Here is a 27,383-nt window from a genome sequence, read left to right as displayed (position 1 = left end):
AGGCACCCTTGGTATGACAGATCTTGCAGATAATAGTAACAGATCATACACCTATATATACAAAGGAATCAAAAGTAAATCATGCAAGTAGAACTTATTAAATAAAAATACTAAATAAACTCACACGTTGAGTTCACTATAAACAGCATTCTGAAGCTTCTTTTCCCAACCTGTTAAAATAAAAAAATATCCAGAAGACTACTTTAGGAATTAATAGTAATGGAACATGAATCAGAAGTTGCTTTAGAGTCACTGGTGTTTTCTGTCCTATCTCAATTCATGTCTACCTACCAGACAGACAGGAAGAGATGAAGAAACCTTAACCTAATTAAGATAGGAAAAACTCCAAGCTGAGGCCTGTATAAAGATTGAATACCCTTTACTTCCATCTAGTGTTTAAATGATTACAATAGAGTTTTGGTGAAATAATTATATGCTATTTTTTTCAAAGCCATCATATTATTAAAACAGCTATAAATATTAATAGACACAGTGTTCCCAGTGATTATAAATCTTATATCACTTATCATCAAGTCTTCACAATAGGTTACATAGGTTACAACTTCCAGTGGAAACTGGAAATTTAACTAAGGGTAACATTTTCAAGAGTACCTCCATGAATGTTAATTCCCATTTTCAGAAGTGACTGAACTCCTGTATCATTCAGAACTTTCAAAAAAATTACTAGTATCTTATAAAATGATAAAATCACTTCTTTGCATAGTATGTTTTTCAAAATGCTGCTGGAATCCAAGAACTTCTTCCCTTTCAATTTTCTCTCTCATTTAATAATCTGGAATCACTGAATGTCTGCTTCTGGCTACTGCCAGCAACAAGATACCAAGCTGCACAAACTACTATTTCCATCATGTGTGTCACATATGTTCTTATGTAGATCTATACTATTCACAAATGTATCAATGAAGAATTACAAACCTGACGTCTTCAGAAAATCCTTAATATCTTCTTTTAGTGATTCCAGTTTAATTTCTGGTTTGTGTAGGCTAACCTGATATGAAAAATAAATAAATCAATAAATAAATATGCATCAAACAAGCAGTAAAAAGAAAGTAAATTGCATATTTTAAGTTATGAAATAAGAAACATACATGCTTAAGGTTACACACAAAGCAAACTGCTTCCTACTAACTTGACAATGGTAACTGCAGCCAAAAAAAAAAAAAAATCAGTCAACTTTTTCCTCACTCGATGTCTTTGCTTTTACATCAGTGCTAAAAGCTGTATGTGGGGAAGGAGGGAGAAGGGAGAGGGAGTATCCAGTGACATATATGCTTAATATTCTGAGCACGTACCTCACATACTTAGCACAAATACTAGACTCTACACATAAAAGGATTGGTCATAAGGTACGCAAGTAAATAACTAGAAGCCACTCACTGTATTCTACATGAAAGAATGAAACTGAAAATTTTCCGTAACTTCTCACTTAACCTCCCACAGTTTGCCTCTTCCACATACGAAATGCCACCTTCAAACTTCAAATAAAAACTGTGGACCAAACATTCCCCACTGCAGCTGTGACTACCCGTATATATGGCCTCTTGTAATGAAATGCACTCGACACAGACAATTAGGCACCAAGCAGCTTTACAACCATACCGTGACACTACCACACAGATGTTGCTGCAGATTTTTCAGCAACAGCAGGAGCAGCTGCTATAGCATCTCTTTCTTATTCTACAGGCAGACCAAGCGGAGAAAACAAATAGACCACAAAGGCCCAAAAGGACAACAATCAGAAACTCCTGAGTTTCTGTGAAGTGACTTCGAATACATATTTTCCTAAACATGGAGTGTGGCAATAGCTGATTAACATCAGGAGATAAAGCTAGAGGTTTAGAAAAGAATAGCAATCCTGGCTGCTAACTTGAAAATAACACTGGGAGATCTGTGTGCAACTCACTCCACTGCCATGACAGCTCAAGGCATATGTTACAAGCATACGGCCACATCATCTACCCAGAAATGTGAGATATCTCTTACCAAAAGCTACTCAGCAATATGCTGTAGGCGTATCAGCTGCTGATTGTATTGCAGTAAGTTATGCTGCTATTAAAAATAAACTTTCACCAGTCTGCCAGCCCTAACAGCACTGTTGACAGCATGGCATGCTTTAGGTCCATCACACACAACTAACTCCACAATCCTGTCATTTGCCTTACAGTTTATACATGGAAAAGGGTATTTGCTGTGCTGCATAGTTTGCTGGAAAAGTTGGTCTAGATGAATTCACAACACAGAATTTTAAGGAAATCTTTCAATTTTCCCTAGTTGAAAGGAGGAATGGCCAATAATGCAGAGACTGATAGCATCAGCATTTCTGTTCTTATTCTAAGTCACCTTGCCATCACAGGTAAGGAAGGCTTTTATATTTGGTTTATTGACTGCAATAGCAAAGAGACTGTAAGCATGCTTTCTGAGAAAGAAAGGTGATCATAAGCACAAACCATAAGGTGTGGCAAGTTGCACAACTCATGTCAAATGACAAACATGTATTGCGTTCAGCACAATGGTAAAAGCTGGCAAATGATCATCGCTAAGGGCAGGGAAACAAAGATTTTCATGGGAGTTCTTGGGCAGCTCACAAAATACCCTTTTAAGCAACAGCTTCAAGGAGTATTTTATGAAGGATTCCTTCTGAACCTACTTTGATGGAAAGTCCTATGTCCGTTTTGGACTGACGTATGTCAGGCTGAGTTTAATTTTTTTCTGCTGCAAGGCAGTGGTTTTGTATCTCTCCTGTATGAATTTTACATAAAGTAACACGCATCAAACTGGGCAGATTGTGCCTTACTGTTCCTCAGAAGTTTTTGCGCACACTTTTGTAAATGTTCAACTTTGTCTTCTGGGTTAAACATGGCCAATTTTAATCCCAAGGTCCACAGGGTGTTTACCTGTGGGGCCTGGTACACATGCTTCAAAATCCTTTTTAGATATGCAAAAAACCCCTCACAAATACAACTCATTGACAGATGATGAATCACAACAATAAAAAAGCTTTACAATCTACTAAAAAGTGGGTTCATTGTCTTGACACTGCAAACTGCAAGAAGTGACAGAAGTGCAATCAGGAGAACAGTATTTTAATTTTCTGCTGTTCACATATCTGTAAAATTTGTGAGCTCTTGGCTCATTAAGGAAGGTCTGACACTCATATTGACGACCCTTTTTTTTTTTGTGGGTTCCTGGAAATTCTGGAAATTGGTACAGCATATTGCATTAGAGGGGATAAAGGAGTTCAGTCCACACAGACGACTTCCCATTTTCCCTGTCAGGCCAAAAGATACAACAGAGGACTTTTTTGTAAACTGCTGTTCCCAACAGAGCCTGTTCCCCAGCTGCAGAACAAAAAAACAGTGACTCTTTTGTATGCAGCAGGGTGGCAGTCGAAAAGGAAGCAGGACAGCACTTTGGGGAAAACTTTCTCCAAGGATTACGTTAGTGCATCAATCTCCACCAGTTACCTTCACCTCTTCATGCCCATTTATTCAGTCAAGTTCTATTTCACTATTCCTAGCCCTGCTGCAGCTGCAGCAAATATTCCTATGCTAATCTTTAATTTATTAAAACTTTGATTTTTAGTCTCCTTCCTGTGTCCTTTTCCTTCTCTTGACTGCAAAATGCCCTACTGAGACAAATTTTCCTATATGAAACATGAAAATTCCCCCTCAAATTATGGGGGCACTTCTGTCCCCGCTCTTGCCATTTCAGGATGCAATTGCCAAAGCATCCTGCCATTTCCACTTTTCCTTTTGTCTAATTCTGGATTATGATCGACACATTCCTTCAGTGCTAAGCAAAGCTACAGAGCCACAGAAACTGTTACGGACTCATTGCATACTGGATTGCTGATCAGTTTCCAAATCAGAAATTAGATACCTGAAAGGTAAGAATCTGGCAGACGGTCCAGCTAGTGGCTGCAGCCAGTTCTACCACAGAAGAACATACCCTAGCTCTGTATAATATAACCAAAGAAGAAAATACTTATTTCAGTAGGTGAAAGGAAATCCCTTCAGATTGCTTTGCTGTAAGTTAACAGAATAGTACCTCTTTGGAATTTATATGGGTGTTTATGGGAACTAAATTGAGGAGTCAAGGAGACTTAGCAGAGCTGGTGTTCCAAAATTACTAGACCAGGTCTCCCACATACTTTTATTTTCCCTTTGGAGTAACTGATCTAACTTATTTCTGTGTTGTACTACATTGCAAAATGCATGTAGGTGTTTATATTTTAGGTAGGGTTTGTTTGTTGTAAACTGCTTGGTACAACATACTGCCTAAGTCTCGTTTGCATTTTCATCCCCTATGAGTTTTTGGTAGAATGAAAAATATGTTGACAAAATTTTATTTATATAAAAAGCATTACTATGATTTACACTGATAAAAATGCCTGGCTAAGGTTTATTGGGGAAAAAAACACCTTGATGAAATTTGTACTAATGAACTGAATTCATTTCCTGCATGATCAAAATGCAGCATACACCCAGGCAGAACTACAGACTCTCCAATTTCAATACACACATCTTGATGAAAGAGTATCTTCCTTTTTAAAAAAAAAAAAAAATCTGGTACTATAAGGAGGCTATCACAAGCAGAGTAAAGGAGAGTGAGCAATACAGGGGAACAACCCATGAAGGCAAAGAGTGACAGCCAGACCAGGGAAGAAGTCGCGCTATTCAGAGGCTCAGTCAGGCCAACACAGAGTCCTGAAAGGAGACAGGGATGAATGTAGCATATTTCAGCAAGCAATAATAAATTATTTTTAATAAAAATTAATGCCTACCAGTTTCTTCTCCTGTATAACTGGCATCGTGTGTATTCTTATGGATAGGGCACTGGGATTCAGGTGTTGGGTGTCCATGTTCATCTACAGTCTTGGTGAGCTTCTTGCAAACCAAGAAGCAACTGACTGTTAGACATTCCTTCATAGAACAAGCTATCATTACAGCATTTCTTGGCACCCTCTTGTCCTTCAGCTGTACAGAAGAGAAAGGATAGTTTTGGGACTTTCAAAATTTTGCCAAACCTTCTGAAAGGTGGCTAAGGTACCACTAGCAATCCTTTGTATACATCTTCTTTGCCTTTGATTTTGGCAAGGTATCCTGCTGAGATCTGGGCAGTCACCATCATAAGTGATACTCTAAATGTATGACACTTTCTGTACTTGGATGCCAAGATGGAAGAAAATCCAGACACTCAACACTGATCTGGCTGAAAGCAAGCAAAAGGATACCACAGCGCTAGGTGGAAAAAGTTAGTGGGCGTAGAAAATTGATTCGTAGAGCAACTGAACACAGAGACAAATCTCTTTGCAAATTAGCATCTAAATTTGGAAATGGCATTCAGTCGTCATGACTGGAGTAGCACTGATCATGCAAGAGGACAGATGAGCCATCAAGGCACAGCACTCGAAGTATAGGAAAATAGCTAGAGGACCAGCAACATACTACAAAGAGGAGGCTTGACAGAACAAAGTGTTCCAGCATAACTCCTGTGTTAAACTATTTCTTTTCTCAACAAGAATAAACACTCCAGAGAAGCGATCCAACTATACTGAAATGTGCAACTGCATCAGGTGAACACGTATTTTTATCCTGCTGCAAACAGTTCTGCAAATAACTTTACACAATCTAAATATTTTTACAGGCTATTCACCATAATTTCTCTTCAAAGCCTTTTTGTTTTAGGTAAGTGTGTGCATTCTCAGAGCATTTATTACTGTTCATTATGATTTGGCACAAGTGCACAATGTTTTTAGCTTTTATTGCTATTATTTCTGAAATTACAATAAAGCACACTACCCCAAATATAGTCCAACTTTAGCAGAAGTAAATTCAATGAAAGCTAATAAATATTCACCTTTTCTCACATACTCCATTCTGCCATAACTAGATTTTATCAGGATCAAGCCAACTTGTTAAAAACCACTTCAAGTACAACCACAACAATTTCAACATAAACACTCTCTAAATACTTAAAATCCTACAAATTTAAGGGAGTGATTTTGGTTTTTGTTTATACATTTTGGTAACAGAAAAAGGAATCATTCTGAGCATAACTAAACAAATTTCAGTAAGTGCAAAACCCTGATTACACTGACAATTTTCCAACCCTTCTACATTTCTACAGTAATTACACTAAGGGAAAAAGTATTGTGAACTTTCTTATACAAGTAAAAATAACCTAGCAGGTGAAACAAAGACCTTCAATTAGCCTCATACAGGAATAAACAGCCTCAAATGTTACGTTCTCCTACAAGATATGCTGGATACATTTTTAATAATATAATTTTGATGTTTTAATAAATTTTCTAGGTTTTGTTTGAATATAAAATTAGTGCTGCAAATAAAATACACACACACAAGGTAAAACACATAATCTACATTACTAAAAAAAATAATCTGCTAATCAAGCTTGCATTGCTTCTGAACTCCATAATCTGTTCAATGTATACACAACTGCATTCAATTTAAAAATCACTGTACTGCAAATGTTACTGCTGAAACATTTAAACTAAAGCACAAGCTCTATCAGGAGGGGATAGTAAGCCCTTTGTTAAATACAATGCATGAAAATGAAACATTAATTATCTATGATGACTCATGAGCCTACGTTTATTTGCTAAGTTTTATTAAATAAATGCTACATTTCACAGAAACATTCTCCTCCTTAATTTGATCTTTTACTTAAGTAGGGATCAGTATCAATTTCTTTTTTTAGCTGTTGGAGAAAAATGTCATGCAAATAATATCCTCAGATATCTTGCAAACCATTCACTCCACATAAATTTATCTAAGATGTTTACCTGTACGCCCTTTAGAAGCACACAGTCAGGTAATACCCCAGCTGCAATGTTCCTAGCGCTCCCAAAGCAAGCTCCTCTCCTTCTTTGCCCCATTTGAAGTTTTGTGAAGACCCTTACCTCTCACTTCGATTAGTAGTTTCTTTAAACCTTTCTGGTACTAGTCACAGGTCTGCTCAGAGAGTGATGGCAGAGTCCTCTCTTCTGGACAATCATTCTGATCATGACATATCCTAGCACATCTCCTCTCCACACCTTGTTCATACCTTCAGGTACCTCCTAAAATCTTTTCTCACTCCCAAACTTAATACTTAGTTGTCAGAGTGGGGTGGGATGGGGTGTCAGGGCTGATTCTTACACTCAAGTTACCACTGCTAGCCTACTTTGACAGCCATTATCCTGTTTATCTCCAAGTTCTCCTTCAAGTTGTCCCACTACAGACATACCTACAAGAAACAGATCTGAGAATGTCTACACAGAAAATGCCCAGAGGGATTCCTTGTATTGTGAGTCTTTCTTGCTCAATTTAAAACATAATTTAGAACCATTATCTTTCATTTTATTTTCACCTCCTGTTTTAGAAAAGTTCTTTAGGAACAAACTACTGAGGCTTTTGTTTCTTTGTTGGTTTGAGGGGGTTTTTTAACTTTACTTGTTATTTGCCCCTGGCCACTAGAGGTTCCAGGCAACTTGGAGTCAGACTGATTTCTATTAGAGGTTTGCAGAGGACAAAAATTAAGATTGATTAATCTTAATTGATTAATAAAGCCTGGCTTCCTTCAAACATAATGAAAAACAAAGTTTCTGAATTGTCTGCAAATGAAAACATGTTAAAAAGGTAGCATTTTTTTCATGTCTCTGAACTGTTCCATTTTTATTGTCAGCTCACTGACAAAGATTTTCCCTAAAACAAAATTTTAGCAAGATTTCACAAAAAAATTTGTTTTCAAACTGCATTTTGTGATTGAAGATGTCCGTGTTTCAGTTTTTCTAACCACCTCTGATTTTTACCTTAAAAACGTTTACATTTCAGAAAGGAAAGAGAAAAATTAAGACAAAAGCAAACAAATTTGGTTACAAATTCACACAGTGAAAGTTGTGCCTGAGCAACCGAGATCAGATTTCTCCTCCTATACCCCAATAACCCCAGCAGCAATTCTTCCTGTTGAAAAGCTACTATCTAATATTTTGGCCCTTTGTAACTGTTATTCTTTCCTTTCAAACACACTATAAAATATGCTCAGAAGAAATTCCAAAGCAAATGACAGGCACATCTACACTCTTTCCTGCATTAATCTCTTTGTATTAACTGCAGGCACGTTATCAATGTACCAAAACTCAACCTACAAAATCAACCTAACATTTATTTTCCAAATCATCACTAACGAGCATATGACCCTACGTCTACTTCAGTCCTCGGGACAAAAGTGTGATTATCTTGGTATCCCCAGAGCTAAAGCTGTGACAGCAAATCATTTGGTGCCTATGCCAAACTTATTTCAAAGAGATTGTGTATCACAGTCCTTCACACTAGCTCAGGCTCTCAGTGACAGCCAAGCATGGCGCTGGTGTGATCAGTTCATAACCACAGGGCTACTCTATCAGCTCTCACAAATCATGTCAGGATATTGTGTCTTCCCCAAAATTCTATTAACTGGTGAAAGAAACTGTTCATTTTGAGCTCTCCTTCCTGGACATTAAAAAAAGAGATGAATTTACAAACCAGAGCTTTTGTTAACAGTTAAAATACTGTTTGTGAGACTACATGACCTCTCAAAAATTTCAGGCAATATTATAATGGACCTTATGATCCATTCTGACTCTCATGTTTTCAGAGACAGTAAATATTTTTGAGTAAGGAGTATCAGCAATGTCCGTTTCTACACTGACAGATAAGCAGCAATCTTTGTAAAGGTAAAATACAACTGTAGTATAAATATCCAAAACAACAAGTAAGTTTTGTTCTGATGCATGGCCTCAACAGATTTCTCAAAATGCAGTATGCTTCCCAAATAGCTTAAAAATCGTATAAAAAGGGACCACCTATAGATCAATATTGCAACCATTGCAGACTAAGCTTTGTTCAGAAACTGACTGTTAACCATCAGACAAAAACCCCTCCATGTCCTATCAATAAACTGGAGTTCAGGTATGATGCACAGCAGTAGCAAAGATTTCATATTTGATAATGCAACTTCAGAAATACCCCCTGTAATGGGAGGAAAATCAAGCATTAATTTAATACAGAGAGTAGCAAAATTCAGAAACCTTCAGAATTCTGTACAGCTCCTAAGGGATGGACAAAGATAAGGAACTCACTGATAGGGCCTTTGCAACTGCATAGTATAGCAATAATATGACTACACAAGCATTATAAATAAAACAAGTCTATACTGTACATGAAAGAACATAAATGCATGCAAGGTCAATAAAAAAAATTCAAGATCAAGGAGAACATACAGATTCCTGACAAACAGGGTGTACATTTGGCCCTATTAATTTAAAGTACAAGCTCCAAAAGATGGCTCTTTACGTTGAGAAATCCTCTAGTTGATGTATCTCAAAACTTTCCAGTCTTTCAGATCAGTACACTGAACTATAGCTCTGATTTAATCCTCTTATTACAAACTCTTCAAACACCTACTCTAGGAATCAACCTGAATATTTGTTGCCCCTACTTGTATTGAGTAAATTGATATGCTGTAGAGTCAGGGAGGGATTAAGGCATTTAACCGCCCTTTCAGACAAACACCACCACCATGGAAGGGCACTGCTAAGGTCCTCAGTCTCCACGTGTACAAAATGGCTGTACAAAATGCCATCCACCAGCAGCATTTAAACACCCTGCCAAGTCCTGATGACACCAAGCTTCCTTGTGTTTCAAAACAAACATGCAAAGTATCAAATGACTGTGAAATCAGGCCTCACGGGAGACAGACAAAAGAATTAATGCAGAGGTGAGTACATACAGGTTTTATTATAATCAGTAACGGAGTTGTTAAAAGACAGTCCTGTTCACTGCCTCTATTGAGGACAAGGTCTTGAACTTGACTCTCCACACCTCGTGTCAGGCTATCTATTTGGGATGCTGAATTCCCCAACACTTAGCAGAACCCAACTTCTATATTCTTTTGTAATTCCAGCCCCCTTCAAGTCCTGCACATTTGCTTATTCACATATTTAGAGAGCAGTCAGTCAACAGGAGGAAAACAAACATACATTTTAAAAAGCATTTAGAGACGAAATCAGCAAATTTAAAAGCAAAACAAACAAAAAAAACAAAACAGAAAAGGCATGCAGTGATGTCACTTGCTATGAAAAGCTTTAGAGACATTCAGAGAAGAACATCATGTTTCATTTAAAAACCCAACAAAACTAAGGCAGATAATGGACATTCTATCCTAAAAAAAATCTGTACAACTTTAAGCACTGTTTGCAAAAAAAAAATAAACAAACCCCAAGATTTTATAAAACCCAACCCAAAATATTTCAGTAACACACAATAATCATTACAGCACACTACTATGTTATTATGGTCATGAAAACTGACACAATCTGAAACATCCTAAATGAAGTTCAGCTGAAATAGAAAATCTGGTTTCAAGTGCAGGTAAGTTACCAAATATAAAAAAGCAACTGTCTTCCCAGCTACAAAAATGTACTTTCATGTGCATTTTTCATTTATTTTCACTTCCTTTCACCAAATCATCATTTTCTCAGGGGCACTCTGGAGGAGGAGGGGGGGGAGGGTATTTAAAGCTTTCCAAATTAGAGATTAAAAGACAAAGCGATTCATTTTAGAAACTATTTGAGGCAGTGAGATTTCAAAAGGACAGTCTTCATATTCACTGCGAAATCCTTCCGTCCCAAGGGGAGAAACTATAAATACAGCTCTAGAAACTAACCAGACCGCTCTCCGGCCGCGTCGAGGAGGGAGGGAGGAAAGGGGAGGGGAGACCCCGGGCTCTCTGGCCCCGGCGGAGGCCGCACGGCCTGGGCCGGGCCGGGCCGGCCTGGGCCGGGGGCGACGGCCGGGAACAAAGCGCCGGGGAGGGGGAGCGGGAAAGGAAGGCGGGCCTGGGGGCACAGCGCCAGGTCGGGGCTCACCCGGGCCTGTCGCTCCAGCTGGGAGTGGAGGCTGGAGCCCTTCAGCCGCTGCACGATCCGCGCTATGGTGAGGGAGAGCCCGCTGTCCGGGTCCAACATCGCGGCGCGGCGCCCCTGCCCGCGGGCGGGCTGCTGCACCGGACCACTTTCACCGCGGCACCCCGCCTCGTTAACCGGCGTTACCAGGCAACTGCGGGAGCGGGGGCGGTCCCTCGCGGCGGCGTCCGGGTAGAAAGCGACGCCTCACAGAAAGGTTCCCCTACCGCCGACGGTGACTTGAACGGGACCGTGTGCCCTCCGCTGCCCGGTGTGGCGCAGACCCCCGCGGCCCCCTCGCCACTCAGCCCAGGAGGCCCCACGCTGTCCCCAGAGCCGGGGAGACCGCCCCGGTGGCGCCTTCAGCTGCTGCCTCTCCCTGGGCACCTGTCGGGCTTCCTCCAGCCCACAGGCCACGCGCACCTTGGGCTGGATAACGGTTGCCTAAAGCTCTGGTGAAAATCTCATGCGCTGCTTCTGTTTCCTAAATAAAGGTTTATCATGTATCCGTGCTAGAAAGGAAGTCGGAAATAAGTGTAAGGAAAGCCTACGTGTGGGTCTTGGGCTTTGGCCACACAGCCTGAGTGCCAGTACCTGGCCACGCTGGCATTGGAGACATCCAAATGTGCCCGGCCTGCTCGCTCTGCTCTTTGCTTCTGCGGAGCTTGCAGAGAAGAGTGTCCTTGTCCCCGCAGTCTGCGTGACTGCTTCAGCCTTACGTGCATGCCCAACTGCTCACCTAGCAGAGGTGGGTTCGTGACAGCAGCCCACTAAGGTGTTTGTAGCTGCTGTCACGCTGGTCACCACCTGCCAGGCCAGGTGGACGGTAACTGGCTATGAGCATTCCAGGTCTGTCTCAATAGTGAGTTAAATAATATCTTACATCATCATTACTTATGGCTTAATTAACCTGTCTGGCTTTGCCTTGGAAAGGGCTAAGCTTTCTCTTAGAGTCAGCTGTTGCACCTCAGCTGAGCTGCTGCAATCAATAGCTACAAGGCAGCATCTTCTTGAATTGCTTCTCAGCTAGAGCTGACAAAGGGCCTCAAACCCATTTCAGTGCAGTCATAAAGATTAGCTTAAAAACATCTTTACTGCGGTTTAAGTGGCTTCGCACTAGTTTGAGGTAGCGGGATTCATATCATTCAAGCTTGAAAGACAGTTTAAAAAGCTGCTTTTTAGGGCCTGAGGTATCACATCCAGATGGTGTGAACAGCACATTCAGCCCCAAGGCTCCTTTCTGTGTGCTTCTTGAGGAATACTAGTTGACCTATACTCAGGTGGAGTTTTATTGCGCTCTTGAATATTTTACCCCTGTCTCCTTAGCATGGTGAGGCATTAATTCAGGCTCAGTACCAGGAGCTGACACAGCCCTCATTTAAGCAGAGCAGCTGTGTGGCACCATGTACATCTCGTTGAGTGATGTAAATGCAAGGAACTTTAATCCACTTAGTCCTTCTGGGAAAATCTGTTCCTATGGGCATCAGTAACAGGACCATGTAATCAAATTCTCACTTAATAAACTAATTTACTAAGCCAAAATACTAATTTTGAAAATCCCAGAATAATTAATAAATAAGCTAAGAGAGTTCAAGGAGGTAACATGGAAAAGCTGATCACTGACCTCCAAAGCCAAGCGTTAATACTCATTTTCAGCTCTGAGGGTGGCCATACCTCTGTAAAACAAAGAATGTTTCAAAGTTCTAAAATGTCAGGTTGTAACTTTTTACTGCTGAGTGACGCAGATGTGAGGAAATGAAGATAGATGTCATCAGTTACCTTGCTAGAAAAAACAACTAGATACAATAGGTATAAAAATGCACCTGAACTCATCTGTCTGCAACCTCTTTTGACTTATCTGTGAGCATTTCTGGATAAAATGAAGTTTAAAGAAGAATAGTAATAGAAGATCAGAGATAAAAGTTCTTTAACTAACTGTAGAGAAACCTGAAGAAGTCACGCTAAATCAAAACACTGAGGAGAGCTTGCTTCTCAATTCATGGAGAGCACAGGGAAATCAAATGCCCAGTTCTCTACCAATGCCTTGAATATCTATTCTGATTTACATCAAGTTTTCTGTCAGTTCCGCTCTTACATGCATATATGAAGTTAGGGGCAACAGTGAGCACATTTTTTTTCTCTGTGTATTGGTGTATTGGGTTTGCGTGGCAAGGTTTTGGTAGCAGGGGGGCTACAGGGGTGGCTTCTGTGAGAAGCTGCCAGAAGCTTCCCCCATGTCCAATAGAGCCAATGCCAGCCGGCTCCAAGTCAGACCTGCCACTGGCCAAGGCCGAGCCTAATCAGCAACAGTGGTAGCGCCTCTGGGATAACATATTTAAGAAGGGGGAAAAGTTACCGCACAGCAGCAATTGCAGCCGGAGAGAGGAGTGAGAATATGTGAGAGAAACAACTCTGTAGACACCAAGGTCAGGGAAGAAGGAGGGGGAGGAGGTGCTCCAGGCACCGGAGCAGAGATTCCCCTGCAGCCCGTGGTGAAGACCATGGTGAGGCAGGCTGTCCCCCTGCAGCCCATGGAGGTCCACGGTGGAGCAGATATCCACCTGCAGCCCGTGGAGGACCCCATGCCAGAGCAGATGGATGCCCGAAGGAGGCTGTGACCCCGTGGGAAGCCCGTGCTGGAGCAGGCTCCTGGCAGGACCTGTGGACTCGTGGAGAGAGGAGCCCACGCTGGAGCAGGTTTGCTGGCAGGACTTGTGACCCCATGGGGGACCCACGCTGGAGCAGTCTGTTCCTGAAGGACTGCACCCCGTGGATGGGACCCATGCTGGAGCAGTTCATGAAGAACTGCAGCCCGTGGGAAGGACTCACGTTGGAGAAGTTTGTGGAGGACTGTCTCCCATGGGAGGGACCCCACGCTGGAGCAGGGGAAGAGTGTGAGGAGTCCTCCCCCTGAGGAGGAAGGAGCGGCAGAGACAACGTGTGATGAACTGACCCAAACCCCCATTCCCCGTCCCCCTGCACCGTTCGGGGGGAGGAGGTAGAGAATTCGGGAGTAAAGTTAAGCCTGGGAAGAAGGGAGGGGTGGGGGGAAGGTGTTTTTAAGATTTGGGTTTACTTCTCATTATCCTACTCTGATTTGACTGGTAATAAATTAAATTAATTTTTTTCCCCAAGTCAAGTCTGTTTTGCCCGTGACGGTAATTGCTGAGTGATCTCCCTGTCCTTATCTCGACCCATGAGCCTTTCATTATATTTTCTCTCCCCTGTCCAGCTGAGGAGGGGGAGTGATAGAGCGGCTTTGGTGGGCACCTGGCATCCGGCCAGGGTCAACCCACCACAATTGGAGTTAATGAAATATTTGCCTACATTCCCAACTGAACAAGCATACAAAGTGTAATAGCTTTGTGTGCTAGTTCATAATAAAATTCTGCAAAAAGTTCACATGGAGGCAGCACCTCTCCTCTTTTTTTTTTTTTTTTTGTAATTGAGGAGGATCATTTGTTTGTGTAGGAACTCTCCCTGCTAAGACAAGCACATGTAGAAAACCAGGGCATGCCACTAAGCTCCGCAGCTCAATGCCTCCAAGTCCAGGGTTTTACATTGCAGCTGCAAGTATGAGAAGAAGCCCTCCCCCCTTGCCTGGCACAGTCCTCATAAGCATTTTCTTTTCCAGTTTTTGAGAGAACCTGTGGACTGCCACAGGGATGGCAATCTTACATTGCGTTTGGCAAGTGTGTTATTTATCAGGACTGCTTGATATGTGGGGACTCACAGGTTGGATACATTCCTACTGGTAGCATAACACAGTGTCTGGCTGTTTTGCATGCTGTGATCTGCAGGCACCATGTTCAGCCAGATGGGAGGTCACGGAGTGGGACAGAAGCCGCGACACCTTGCTGGTTAGAAGTGTGAGTTCCCCTACTCCTGGGGAATATGGGGAAACGATACATCAGGTGAGTTTCATGTGCAATGCATGAGACTTTGCAGGTCTGCAAAAGCCATCCATATCTCTATAGGTCAACACAACAGGAGAAAAAGCTAATGTCAGCTGCAGATGAGTAATTTCCTGCAGTTGACTACCTCTGCTCCAAATCTGCCTTTGTTTGTTACCTTCTGCATGTGCACATCTGTCACTCTTCATTCCCTGTTTTTCTAGGCTATTTCCAGTCTGGTTTCCTTCCTCCTATGCACTGGGTTTCTCTTTGGTCAGTTACATCTCCAATATGGGTAGGAAAACTTACTCCTTTTAAATGCCAATCAAAGCTAAAAAGCAAGGCAATATTCTTTACAGAATCTCACTGAGGGCTGTTAACAGCTTCTTGTGTGTCCTTACCATATCCAGTTAAGAAATCTCATGCTTAAGTGCGTGCTTCTTTTTTGTTTCCTTACAAGGAGCTTACTGTGTAGCAGCTTGAGAAATACAGGGTCATTGTTAAAAAATATCTCTTAAATAACAGGCATTGGCAGAAATCCCAACCGACTCTTTAGCCTGTCCTCCAGTATCACATGACTGGTTTAACTTGGTTCATGTGATAAGTGTTTGACTATTATTGCTTTTTCATTGTGATTTACTTTTAAATTGCAAGTAAGCAACTGCAGTACAGTCAGCGTAGAGTGGTTTTATGATGTCCAGTACCACATACCAGAGGTAGCTTGCTGGTTTTATCAGAAGGTCTGGTGTAGGTGTCATTGTTTTTCTGGTTTGTTTGGGGGGGGTTTTGTGGTCTTTCCCTGTCTTTGTCTCAGTCCTACACCCTTGAACACCAATTCTCGTCGCCATTGTATTCCACCTCCATTTACAGCTGCAGTGCTCTACAGTGTTATACCTTTCTTCACTGCATTTTGTGTCAAGTTCCTGCAGTTAGCTGTACCTGATACTGGTATCCCAAGTGTCTTTTATTTATCTGGCACTGCAGGTCTGGAAAGCATCAAGAATTTGGCAAGGGAAAGTAAAAATTACATAGTCAGTAGCTGAAGTATTTCACCCATATTCTCTTCCTCTTTCCCCTAGTGGGTTTTCGATTGAGAAGAGGAGAGGATATGAAGCAACAGATACATCATACTGTCATATTTAAGGCCACATGACACAAAATACATTTTAATGCTTCCAAATGATTCTGAAGACCAGTTTATTTCCTGGAGTGTAAATGCAGTCAGTAAAAAGGAAAAACTTGGAAGCTTGGCTTTTTCCCTACAACTGTGTTAGTTGACCTAATAAAAACCAGGGCTGTCTGTAGGTATCACCAAAGGAGGCAGTTGCCTTGTATGACAATGGGTAAGGGAAGTCAACAAAATCCCAGCAGTGTCAATAAAATCCCAGCAGTCCCAATCCCAAAATACCAGCAGTCAACAAAATCCCAGCACTTTCAGTTAGCTGCTCCCAAGACACTCTTCCCCTAAGCAATTCACAACACGCTGCCCTGATCCCACCTTCATCTTTCATTCTCTTGCTGCTAGAAATGCCAAGTCATGAAGTCTCCTCTTAGAGCTGCTTTCTCTGCTGGGGAAACAGGGGTGGGGAGGGACTGGAGGGGGGACACTGCCCCTTTACCTGTGCTGAGGGTGAGTGCATTCATGCAGTCAGTGCTGGCAGGGTAATGGAACGAAGTATGGTGCAGAATAGGACTAAGCATGCAATCATTGTCACTTATTACTGTAGATAAGCCACTTACCTTTCCATGACACCCTGAGTAATAGAGGGTTAATGCTATCAAGGGGGAGCTACACATTGCATTCACCCTGATAATGTATCATAAATATTGTATAGATCTCCAAGTTGTTCCCTTTTTTTGTGCTACATGAGACACTGCCAGGAGAATGGCAGCATGTACAATCCCTAATGGCAGACATGGTCACGTGTAAGGATGACTCTGTCCCAGCCAGATCAGCCAAGTGCCACAGAAACCCAGGTTTAAAAAAAAAACAACAAAAAAAACCAAAACCCAAAAAACCGCAATAACATTTTTTTCTGCCAAAACAAAAGGATAAGACATTAAAGGAAAAAAAACCCAAACTCAAACAAAAACCACACACATCCTCCCCACCCCCAAAGCCCTCCAAATTTGCCTTCCTTCAGACAGGAGAACAGAGCATTTTTATCCCCTCTCAGGTAAACTGGATTTTGTTGTTGTTGTTTTGGATTTTTTTCATGTAAAAAGCTACTCCTGTCCAGACCTTCATTTCTTCTTTCTCCACTTGGAACCATTTTAACTCATGAGGGTTTAAAATCCATAACCCGGATCCTCCATCTCAAGCTGTTAGCAGAACTTCACTTGTGAACTAAATCGTCAGGTTCAAACAGCTACCCCCTGGATTTCTCATCCAAGCAGGTTCTTTCAGAAAAAGTCATATTCAGTCCTTTGCTCAGTGTGCTCACTCTTTATAATAGACTAATGTATATTAAATTTTAATCTCAGTTATGGGCCAATCCTGCAAGCTCATCTTTATAACATCCACTGGTTTCCTCGTGCAATCAGAACCACGATATATCGTTTGGAGCCGATAACAGAGAGGTGTGACAAAAAAGAAATTTCTGTCAGTGACTCACCCTCATCAATTTCAAGCTTTATTCAAACTACTGCCCCAAAAGTGACAGTGATTCAATACTTCATTTAAAATGATCTGTTCCCATGGAGTAATGAGATTTTTTTGCCCAAATGCCACTGATGCAATCTGAAGAATGTAGGAAGCTTAGATGATGTATCTTCACTTAGCAGGGCAGAAAACATCTCTTATTGCAGACTATTGTTCAAGTGAAGTAATATATTTTATCTAATACGTGGCTGAACTTGAGAGCTAGACTATGACTACCAATGACGTCAAGGATTATCAGTCTAGTTTTAGGAGTTTCACGTTGCTTCAGTTCTTGATTTTAGGTAATTTCCTACCAGACCTTGGCTTTAGATAGGTATAAGCCTCCCTAGAGAGGATCATGTATCTCAGGTCATCATATCTATTATTGGTACTTTTTAATAGCATTGCTGAGTCATAACAGCAACTGTGAGTTATCAGATATGTAAAACAACTAACGTGCACAAAGCCCCTGATTTTTCTAGTGTTATTAGATTTAGACCATTTTTCATGTGTTTTATTATTAAAGTGACATGGGCTTCAGCAGTAACATTCTGTATCTTTTGGTTCGTAAAATCCCACGTGTACATTTACCGTGTATTAAGATATAATTACGCACATGTAAGATTTCTTGGGCTTAAAACAGAAATGGAGTCTATTGATCTAGATCTATTTTGAAGAAAAACACATGCTGAATCACAAATACAGTTTATATACTGAGTAGTTTATGCACTCCATACATGGCATATATTTTATATCTTAATTTTAAATTGTATATTCACCTATCAGCAAGTCTGTCGGGAAATTTACACAACTATTGTACATATCCAACCCTTTTAAAAGACATGATTCAACATTCATGAGCAAATATTTTCCCAGTACACACGTAAGAGCTTACTTTAGCAATTTCTTTTAACCAATTGGTGTGTAAGCAAGAAATGCAGTAAAAAGAGCTGTCTCAGGAGATTCTTAGTTAACATCTCCAGGTCAGAGTTTATCAGTATATGGGTATGCTAGGGTGAGATTCTGTGTTCTTTTCAAACCTACTGATTTCAGTGAGGCTATGTAATGTAAATACAAGCAGAACTTGGGTTTTGTCTGTGACGGGAAGTATTCCCCTTTTCAAAATATCTCAAAAATATATGTGGTGGAGTTTTATATCTACTATTTAAAAATTTCAAAAACTCTGATTTTCTATTTATTTATTATACAGTGTTGAGCATTACTCCACTGAAATAGGTTCTTGATACCATATCCTACTTATTGCAGTAGGGGAATTTGTCTTCTGTGGAAAATGTAATACATGTTTTCAGGTAGTCTGTTCTACTTTTGTTCACTGCCTGGAATATATACAATTTCTTACAGAGTCATGTCAGTGTGTGTTGCAAGTCTTCAATAACCAGCAGGTCACCTTGAATACATTATTTACTGTCTAAATCATAGCCTTCCTCTCCTTAATCATTGAGAAGTAGAACTATAAACTTCAGTGGCAGAACAAGGATCTCTCCTTGGGTATCAATTCTAGGCATTTTTTATTCTTCTGATTAAGATTTGATGACAAAGTGGATTAATCCTTTTTCTAATTTTTTTTTAATATGAAGGATTAGTAGGCCGATTGGTTTCCTTGTTTGTTACATTTTCAAATACAAGATTCAAAAGTGAAGGATCTAGAGGATCCTTCACCAAGAGGATCTAGAAACTCTTGTAGGGTTTTTGTAATTCTTTCCTGATGGTTATGTAGTTGGAAGATAACCAGATACCCTAACTGTTAAAAGGAGCGCTCTAGTTTCAGTCACGGGGATCCTCAGTTCTGTTACGAGCATTTTTCAGATATCCTTTACCTTGACTTCTGCTTCCTTAACTTGATGTCTGCTCTGTTGAAAAGGCAGCTGGAAGTGCTACAAAATGGAAATGCTGAATGAACTGAACATAGCAAGCAGAACCTTCATAAGTTTCTCATATTTTTGTCTCCACTGATGGTGCTTTTCTTTCCTTGTACGGACAAATGCTTTATACCATTGAAAGGGAGCACCAGGCACTGAACAAATATCTTCACCAACTATGGAACAGAGTCTCCTCTGATAGATCTCAGGCCATGGCAGGGGCATAAAGAATTCTATATCGAAATACTTGCAATTGTCCTGTATTTGTTCAAAAGAGATTAAGTCAAAATGTAAAACTGAGCCCTAATTTCTAAACAGAGTTTCTCTGTTTATATACAGGAATATTTTATTGCAGAAAATGTTCTGAAAGCATTGAGTACTAATGCTGCCTGTTACAAGAACTGTTGTGCATATATGAAACACAACTAAATGATCAGTTTTTACTGTGGAAATAAGTTCATAATAAGAACATGCACAAGAATTCAAAGCAACCACCTGAAAAGAGTGGAACAGTGAGATGGAAGAGCAAACATATGTAAAGCACAGCTCTGAAGGCTGGATTCAGAGCCATTGAATAGCAGTCTACCCTGCTTTCACTAACCCAAAAAATACAAATTAGTATACACATCTGCTTAAAGGAAAAATGGCACTGAAATATTGTACCCAGCTCTAGGGAGCACAAACCAACCCAGATGACTTGATTTCACATGAAGCTCTGCACACTGAAAGCAAAAAAAATTAAATATACAAATGCAGTCAGGTTTTCTGTTTTGCATCGCTGTTTAGAGCTCTGTAAAGAAATCTTTCCAATGCACAACAAATTTGCTAAATCAAAAAAAGGACAGAGGTACTACATAAAAAAATTTATTATTTTGTTAATTAACAGGATACAGGATCGAATCTTACGATGTACATTGCATCATCTTCCCAGAAAGACCAGGAAAATTAGAAAACATTCACAAAGGTCATAGTGCTAAAGGGCTGAAGAAAGGTTGGAATTATTTGTATTCATTGCAAAAAAGAAAGTGAAGAGACAAGTTAGGAAGCTGGTAAAACAATTTAGCAAAACTGTACAGATTTGCCCTAGCTGATGCTATCAGTCATTAATATGAGTAAGCGGTCATATAGCAATGTAATTGGAGGAATATGTAATGCCAGAAGGATAACTGTGATACATTAGACAGCTAAGGTGCGGAATATTTTAAAGCCAGATTTTCCCTGATCCAGCTCCAGGAGTCCACATGCCTGAGCTGAAGATTGTCAGTAGCTTGCCATAGTCCATCCTCCTCAGTGGGATGCCTCCCTACCCTCCCTAGTGACTTTTATCATTGATCACTTTTGTTCTTCGTAGGAACGACCCCGGCAGCCAACATTCCTACCAACTGTTTACCAAAGGACACATTGCCCAGAGCAGACGGGATAAAAGGTGCTCTCAGCTTAAATAAATATGTGGATACACACTAGTAGCCAGTGTGGATAAAAATTTCCTGGTCTTTGTCTGAAACTGCATTCAGGCTTGCACCCATAGAGAGTAGAGCAAGGTAAATTTCTGCTGGATAGAGTGTATAGCATCAACCTACAATATAGCATTAAAATACCTCATTGGAGTTGTTCAACAGCAGAAGGACCCATCCTCACTTATGAGGCTTTTCATTTTGGTAAAATTAGATTAATGATAAAGGCAGCATAATAAACATTTAGATCAAAGAGGTGACACATAAGCCTGTCCTCCCACATATGTACTGACATACAGGGAAATAACAGCAGGAGATGGCACTGATTCTTAGAAGGAAGCTACTTTCAAAATGTAGTTAATTTTTTTCCCCAAATATAACTGTGAAGGTTTGCAACAAGAATATGAATGGGGCAAAGACTTAAAATACCCTATAGAGCAGGTTTGGTAAGGGATTTGGAGGAGAAAATTTATGGGTGTGTATTGATTTTATAATCAAATATTCACTTAGAAAAACACTTTGCTTTGGCATCATTATGCAGTGGTTTAGGACACCAAAACCCCCAAATATCCATAGCCATGCAATGGTTTTAACTTTCAGTGAGCTTTAACTGTGACATGAGTTAATATGCTTTTTTAAAAAGTTTAAAATATTTTTTTTTAAAAATCCTTACGCAGTAAGGTACTACTAGCTTTCATAACTTTATCCAAGAGGCACAAGTCTTTGAGACCTAACCATTTATTTACTCCTTAGAACTGGAAAGAATACCCCAGTTGAAGGTACTGAATACAGCTCAGTTGTGTGGCCTAAGGGATGAACATTCGGGACTATTTGCAAATTCACAGTTTTGGTTAAGTTGGCTTAAAGGAGGAGAAAATGCACACAGATAGGAAGGGCAATAGCTAAAGAAGCACTCATGAGGATGCATCAAAGAAGGAACAGAGGAAAAGAAGTCATTATCATGTCACTAACTAAAAAAGCCACCATGTAATGAACAGGATGATGGGAAAAGTGTAAGTGAGGAAAAATCCTGTTTTGTTTCCCATTTGACTTCTAATAGCAACTTTTATGAGCAGTCTTTAAGAATTAAGTGAAGACTTTGGGGAGGTCTGTCTTTACAAAGTATAAAATTGCAGCTGACACTTCTGGCTTTCTAACTGAAATGTAAATGAAGTTTAAAGAGATAAGATCACTGTAAGATTATGGTTTGAGCAAGATTATACTTCTGGTACTGCTGGGTTTAAAACCAGAGCGAGTGAGAGTAGAATCTGGGAGCATTTCACTAGCATATCACTTAAAATATTTAAAAAACCCTTTACTTTCTCCAGCAACTTCAACAAAACTTGTAAAAATAAAATACTAATTGTTACTGATCTTTTATCATGGTCTCATCAGAAATACCTTTTCTACTTCAATTTATTCATTTTCCCCACATTGCAGGATTGCAAAACGAATGCATTAGAATAAAAGGAGAACACTGGGAAGAAATAAGGTAACTGAGAAGTGACACAGTAGCCACAATTCGTATGATCTGTGACTGTTTTGTGCTGCTTTGTCTGTACAAAGCACACTTAACACCAGTGCAGTTGATTACAGAAAGGGCCAAACCAGTATGCATGAAATTGCAAATGTAAGATAATGACTTCAGGCACACCAAAAATTATTAAACTAAATCATCCACATTAGTTGCAAATTTTGAAATGTTTGTTAAAGCAAAATCAACAGTGTATCATATAACTTTTCTCTATACAAGGATTACATCCCAAAGATCCAACTTCTGATATGTTTGTCTGGTTTATAAGCCCCTGGATATTTGGGGATAGCATCCTAACTGCATCTGGCTCCATCAAAAAGTAAGCATAGAGAATTCAGAGCAGAATTTGTCCTTGGACTTTTGTTTCTCCCTTCTTTTGAGAGTTGAGTCTTCTCCTTGGCAGCTTTAAAACAGTTTTGTAATGTAAGCAAAGACTAAACAATGAAAATGAATTTAAAACTTACATGCTTTCAGTCACATTAACTCCCTGCACAATGGAATATTGTATAAACATGGGCAAATATTCCAAACTAACTACGGCAATTGTTCCTCGGAGTGTTTTTTCTTAAGAATTATATAGACAAAAGCATGGCAAGTAAGGCCAATAATACTATCGTTTAACAGCCCATCTATGCTGAAACTCTGGAAATTATTCTTTTCAGTGTTTCAGTGTTTGAATAATATGTTTTGAAATCACTCTGTATGGAAATACTATCAAATACTCCTAGGACAGCTTAGCACAACAGTTGAAATAAATCAGAGTATTTGTTATCACTATGGACTCGACCCACCTCTCTCAGTTTCTCAAAAAATTATAACTGACAGCTTTCTACATCCAGTTATTGGACAGCATTATACCTATTAAAGAAGTCCAAAATGCAAAGATAATTTGGCTAATTTACAAATAAAGATACACATTCCAGAAATGAAGACCTAGAACAGAACTTCAGCTGGGGTAAATTGTCTTCACTCCCGAAGGTCTCCCTGTACCTCATCTTACTTGGTTCAATAATTAGTCCAAACTGTCAGCTAGCAGAGTTCCAGTTAACTGAAAAAACTTGGCCTGGAGATTGTCACAGTAAAAGAACAAGAGTCAAACAATAAAATACTTAATTGTGTACAACAAAATGCATAGCCGTGAGCCTAACTTAAAATCTTGCTTTCATTCTAGGAGCCCCAGAACTTGAAGGGGACAACCTGTCCTCTCACTGTCCGAGTACCCTTCCATGCGAAATCATGACAACGGAAAACCAGCAAAATTCTAGACATCACGCAATCTTTTGTTTTTCTTTTTATTAGATCAAAATCCTACTTGGGTTAAGTACTTTCAAGGAGGGAGTATTGTTTCTTTGTGGGGATTGCTGGTAGGGGTTTATAGATGATAGTAGCTGTCCATGTTGTATCAGTAGCAATGGTAGAAAGGTCTTCTAAAGGAGAGACATTTTGCAATATCTCCTAAAATTTTTAGATACAGCTCTGGATAGCTATTTCATAACCAGATACCCTACTGCAAATACTTTATTTCCTGTTCTCTTTTTCTTATTCTTTACGCTCACTTCATGGTCTGAATTGTCTCAAATGACTAAAATTCATACTCAGAATTCAGTTGTTGATAAGAGACTTAGCCAGTTAGTTACTTTGAAAAAAGTGAGGCTATGTGCCCCTCTTTAGCTACTGAATAATAGAGAATTCATCAAAATATAAAAAAATTGTATGTTCAATTTCTTTGCAGACTTGTGCAAATTTATGTCAAATCAGACAACTGTTGTTCATAGAAAGTTTGATTCCTATGAAAACTGAAGCTTTCAAGAACTGCTGTTGTTGATTAAATGAATTCTTCTTATGTAAGTGTAATTTTCAGTATTTATCTAATAGAGACAATACTTCTCTTGCTACCCATAGCTTAGGTTTCGTTAAGCCAGGGATTATATGATTCTTGGGAACTCAGATGTCAGTGAACAAATTTCAATAGTATTACCTTAAAGGTATTTATCATCTGTTACAGAAACTGATACTCCTCCAAAAATGTAGATGTCAGATCAGATGTCATGAAACACAAAGTAACTTCTCTCCATACGTAGTAAGACACATAAACTTTGGAATCTTAAATTAAAGCCCTGGCTTCAGACATGCTGGTACCAGTTCACCCAATAATACATCAGCTGACTTTCTCTATTTCCTCCCTGCTAACTGCTCAGCCAGTCCCTTAATGACTTAGTTGGTGTTGTGAAACTAACATCTCATTATCTAATTCTATGGAAATGTGGAAATCTATTTTATCGTAACGTCATGAGTATAGCGCGGCTTCTTTTGAGAGCAGAGCTGTCTGACAAATATAGCACTGGACCAAGCCTGAAGAGACTGCCTTCTTTTTCCTGACTCTTCCACTGGCCCATTGAGTGGTCTGTGCCAAGTATTTCACTTTTCTGTGCTTCATTTTTTTCATCTTTAAACTGAAACTCATAGTGACTGCAGTTAACATAACTAGCTTCTTTCATATACTTCTGTGAGATCTACTGATGAAAATCTCTAGCGGTAAAATAGTAGTGACTCTTTGTTATGTGCTTAACTGGTATCTTAAAAAGAAAAGACTACAGTTCTCGATTGTTACAGGTAGGGGTTTATTTAACAGTCTGTTCCAGTTTTGAGCTTTATTAAGGAGTTGAGTAGTGTCAAGAACAGTTATACCATTGTGTTGCTGACATTATAACCTATGATGGGGGCTGTTTCTGGTGGCAGCCCCTGATCTTGTATCTGTTTGTTACAAACCATGTCATGACTGTACTTCAGAAAACAGTCTCGGGCGACTGGTACCTTAGAACATGTGATGGATTTTGACTTTGACTGATGCTGGTCTAGCATGCAAAAATATGCTCAAAGGAGCCCATTAACGGTACCAACACCTCATGGTGTTAAGATAATCAAAAAAAAGTGACCTCTCGGGCCACATGTTGATGCTGGTAAGTTGGCATGTGGTTCTAGCACCCACAACATAAGGGTGTGCAGGGCTATTTCCTTGCATCTCTAGCTTGAATCCTGAACTATTTTTTCTGGCAAACTAATATATTCACAGGGTGAAGAAAAAAATAGGGCTGTACAAGCCAGTGTATAGCCTACAAAAGAAACAAGCACCTTTTAAAAATATCTATGTTCCTCTTTCATGAGTTTCTATTCATTTCTCATAAGCACTTACAAATCGGTTATGATAAGCCACGAAAAGGAAAAGGGTCGGCTTCAGTTGTTCACTGAGCTTTGTTATAACTTCTGCCCTCAATTTTAACAATTAGTTAGAGGGCTAGGTATATGGAGAGAGGAGATGCAGCTGAGCCTAGTGATAGGCCAACATTGGCCGAGAAGTGCCAACATGAGTTGCAACATGCACAATAAACCGTGCGGAAGGAATGAGTCGATAATGATCCATCCCAGACCTCACTAATGGTATCTTATTGGCTGTCACAGGGTGTCAGAAGGATTTTTATGTGATCTTATGTTACGCTGGACAGACCATTTACACATATTTCTTTGAAGCAGTTTTCCCTAAACTTTATACAACACTTGCATAGCAATCTCTGGAGCGAAACTGAATTTCTGGCTGTTCTTTCACCCAGAAAGCCCACAGAAACTTTAACATGATTATGTAATTGGACCTGAAGATTTACAAAGACAATATGCTTTATTGATCCTGTTCATCAGTGAGCCTTGAACATTGTACAAAAGTCACAGCCATCACCTGGGAGGCCTCATTTCCTCTCTTCTGAGGAAGATGGTATGACAGGCTGACTGGATGCCAAAGGCATCAGGGCCAGCTATAATGTGTCTCACAGGTAGGTCAGGTGGATGATATTGCAAACATCCAAGAAGTTCAAATACTATGAATTGGCACTTCAAAAGAAAGAAAAGTGGTCACCCCCAAAATCATTTAAAAGATACCTTGAGATGTGTCCAGATGAAGTGTCATCTATCAAGACCTGTGGAGTCTTCCAGGCATTCATTAAGCTACGTGCCACAGCACTGTCATCCATGACCGTGGAGATGCACTGCAGGGGCAGCAACAGTACCTTGTTTGCCTTTGATCCCCTTTACGGTTGGTGAATGCTATTTCAGAAATCATTGATGGTACAACAAGGTGCTCTGAAGTAAATTTCATCCTTACGTTATTGAGTTCAGATGAGTATGATATAAAGTGGTCTTAATTGCAGTTACTGTGAGACACTGATAGGACTCAAGCTCAGATAACCTTGAAAAAGCTTAAAATAAGTGTGTTCCTGAGAATTTTGTGTGTTCTCCAAAAGTGTGGCCTAATCCAGATCTCCCTGTAGTTTGTATCTGTGTGAGTAACTCCACTGAATCAGTGGCCTAATGCCAGCATAACCCTGGCAAGTGAGAACAGAAGTAGACCATGACCTTCCATATATATTTCTTCTAATTCATTTATTTTATTTCATTTGCCAGGACAAAAAAGACCTGTCAACAAACCCAAAATTATTTGGAGGTTTGACACAAGATAAAGATAAGCTTTTCCAAATTCATCATTTTACAAGTGGAGTTTCTATTTAAATTTAAGTAAAGATCTTTGTCAAGTTAATGAAAAAACAGAACAGACGCTTATTCTTCAGGAAAAAGAATGAGGCAACTGTAAATTGATGTGGTTTGGTTTTGGACAGGAAAAGCATTATACACATAGCATGAAATTACAGAGCACAGCAACTGTTTTGGCTGTAAAGCCAGTGTGTTCAGTATTTGACATTACAGGGGAAAAAAAGGATTAAGACTAAAATAAAAAAAAAAAATTAAAATGGCAGATTCTTTTGTTATCATGGATTAGCAGGCCTCCTCTTCTTTGAATATAGGGAAAAAATATTTTTGTATACTTTTCTCTAAACTATCTACACAGATACACTATGGTACCTAAACTATTTCTTAATTAACAAAGCCAATTTTATTAATAAATTAGTGTTTCTAATAAAGCAGCCAACTCAAAGGAAGTTCTTGCCTAAAACTTCCAACATCCCAAA

The 27,383-nt window shown here is 39.7% G+C and overlaps 1 protein-coding gene across 2 annotated transcripts in view; it reads right to left on the bottom strand.

Annotated features, from left to right (window-relative positions):
* Positions 1–11,029, bottom strand: part of TBC1D19 (TBC1 domain family member 19) — a 53,744-nt gene extending 42,715 nt beyond the window's left edge. The window contains exons 1-3 of one of the 2 annotated variants that reach the window (XM_050896433.1): positions 10,931–11,029; positions 937–1,009; positions 125–170 (exon numbers count right to left, since the gene is read on the bottom strand). In XM_050896433.1, the coding sequence (XP_050752390.1) occupies positions 125–170; positions 937–1,009; positions 10,931–11,029 (218 nt within the window). The remainder of the gene's footprint in view (positions 1–124; positions 171–936; positions 1,010–10,930) is intronic. The other variant, XM_050896434.1, reaches the window with a different exon arrangement.
* Positions 11,030–27,383: the final 16,354 nt, after the last annotated feature.

Source organism: Gymnogyps californianus, chromosome 4 (genome assembly GCF_018139145.2).
Source record: "Gymnogyps californianus isolate 813 chromosome 4, ASM1813914v2, whole genome shotgun sequence".
NCBI classification, from domain to species: domain Eukaryota; kingdom Metazoa; phylum Chordata; class Aves; order Accipitriformes; family Cathartidae; genus Gymnogyps; species Gymnogyps californianus.
Note: the sequence above shows the minus strand (reverse complement) of the source record. Positions and strands in the feature narration are given on the sequence as shown.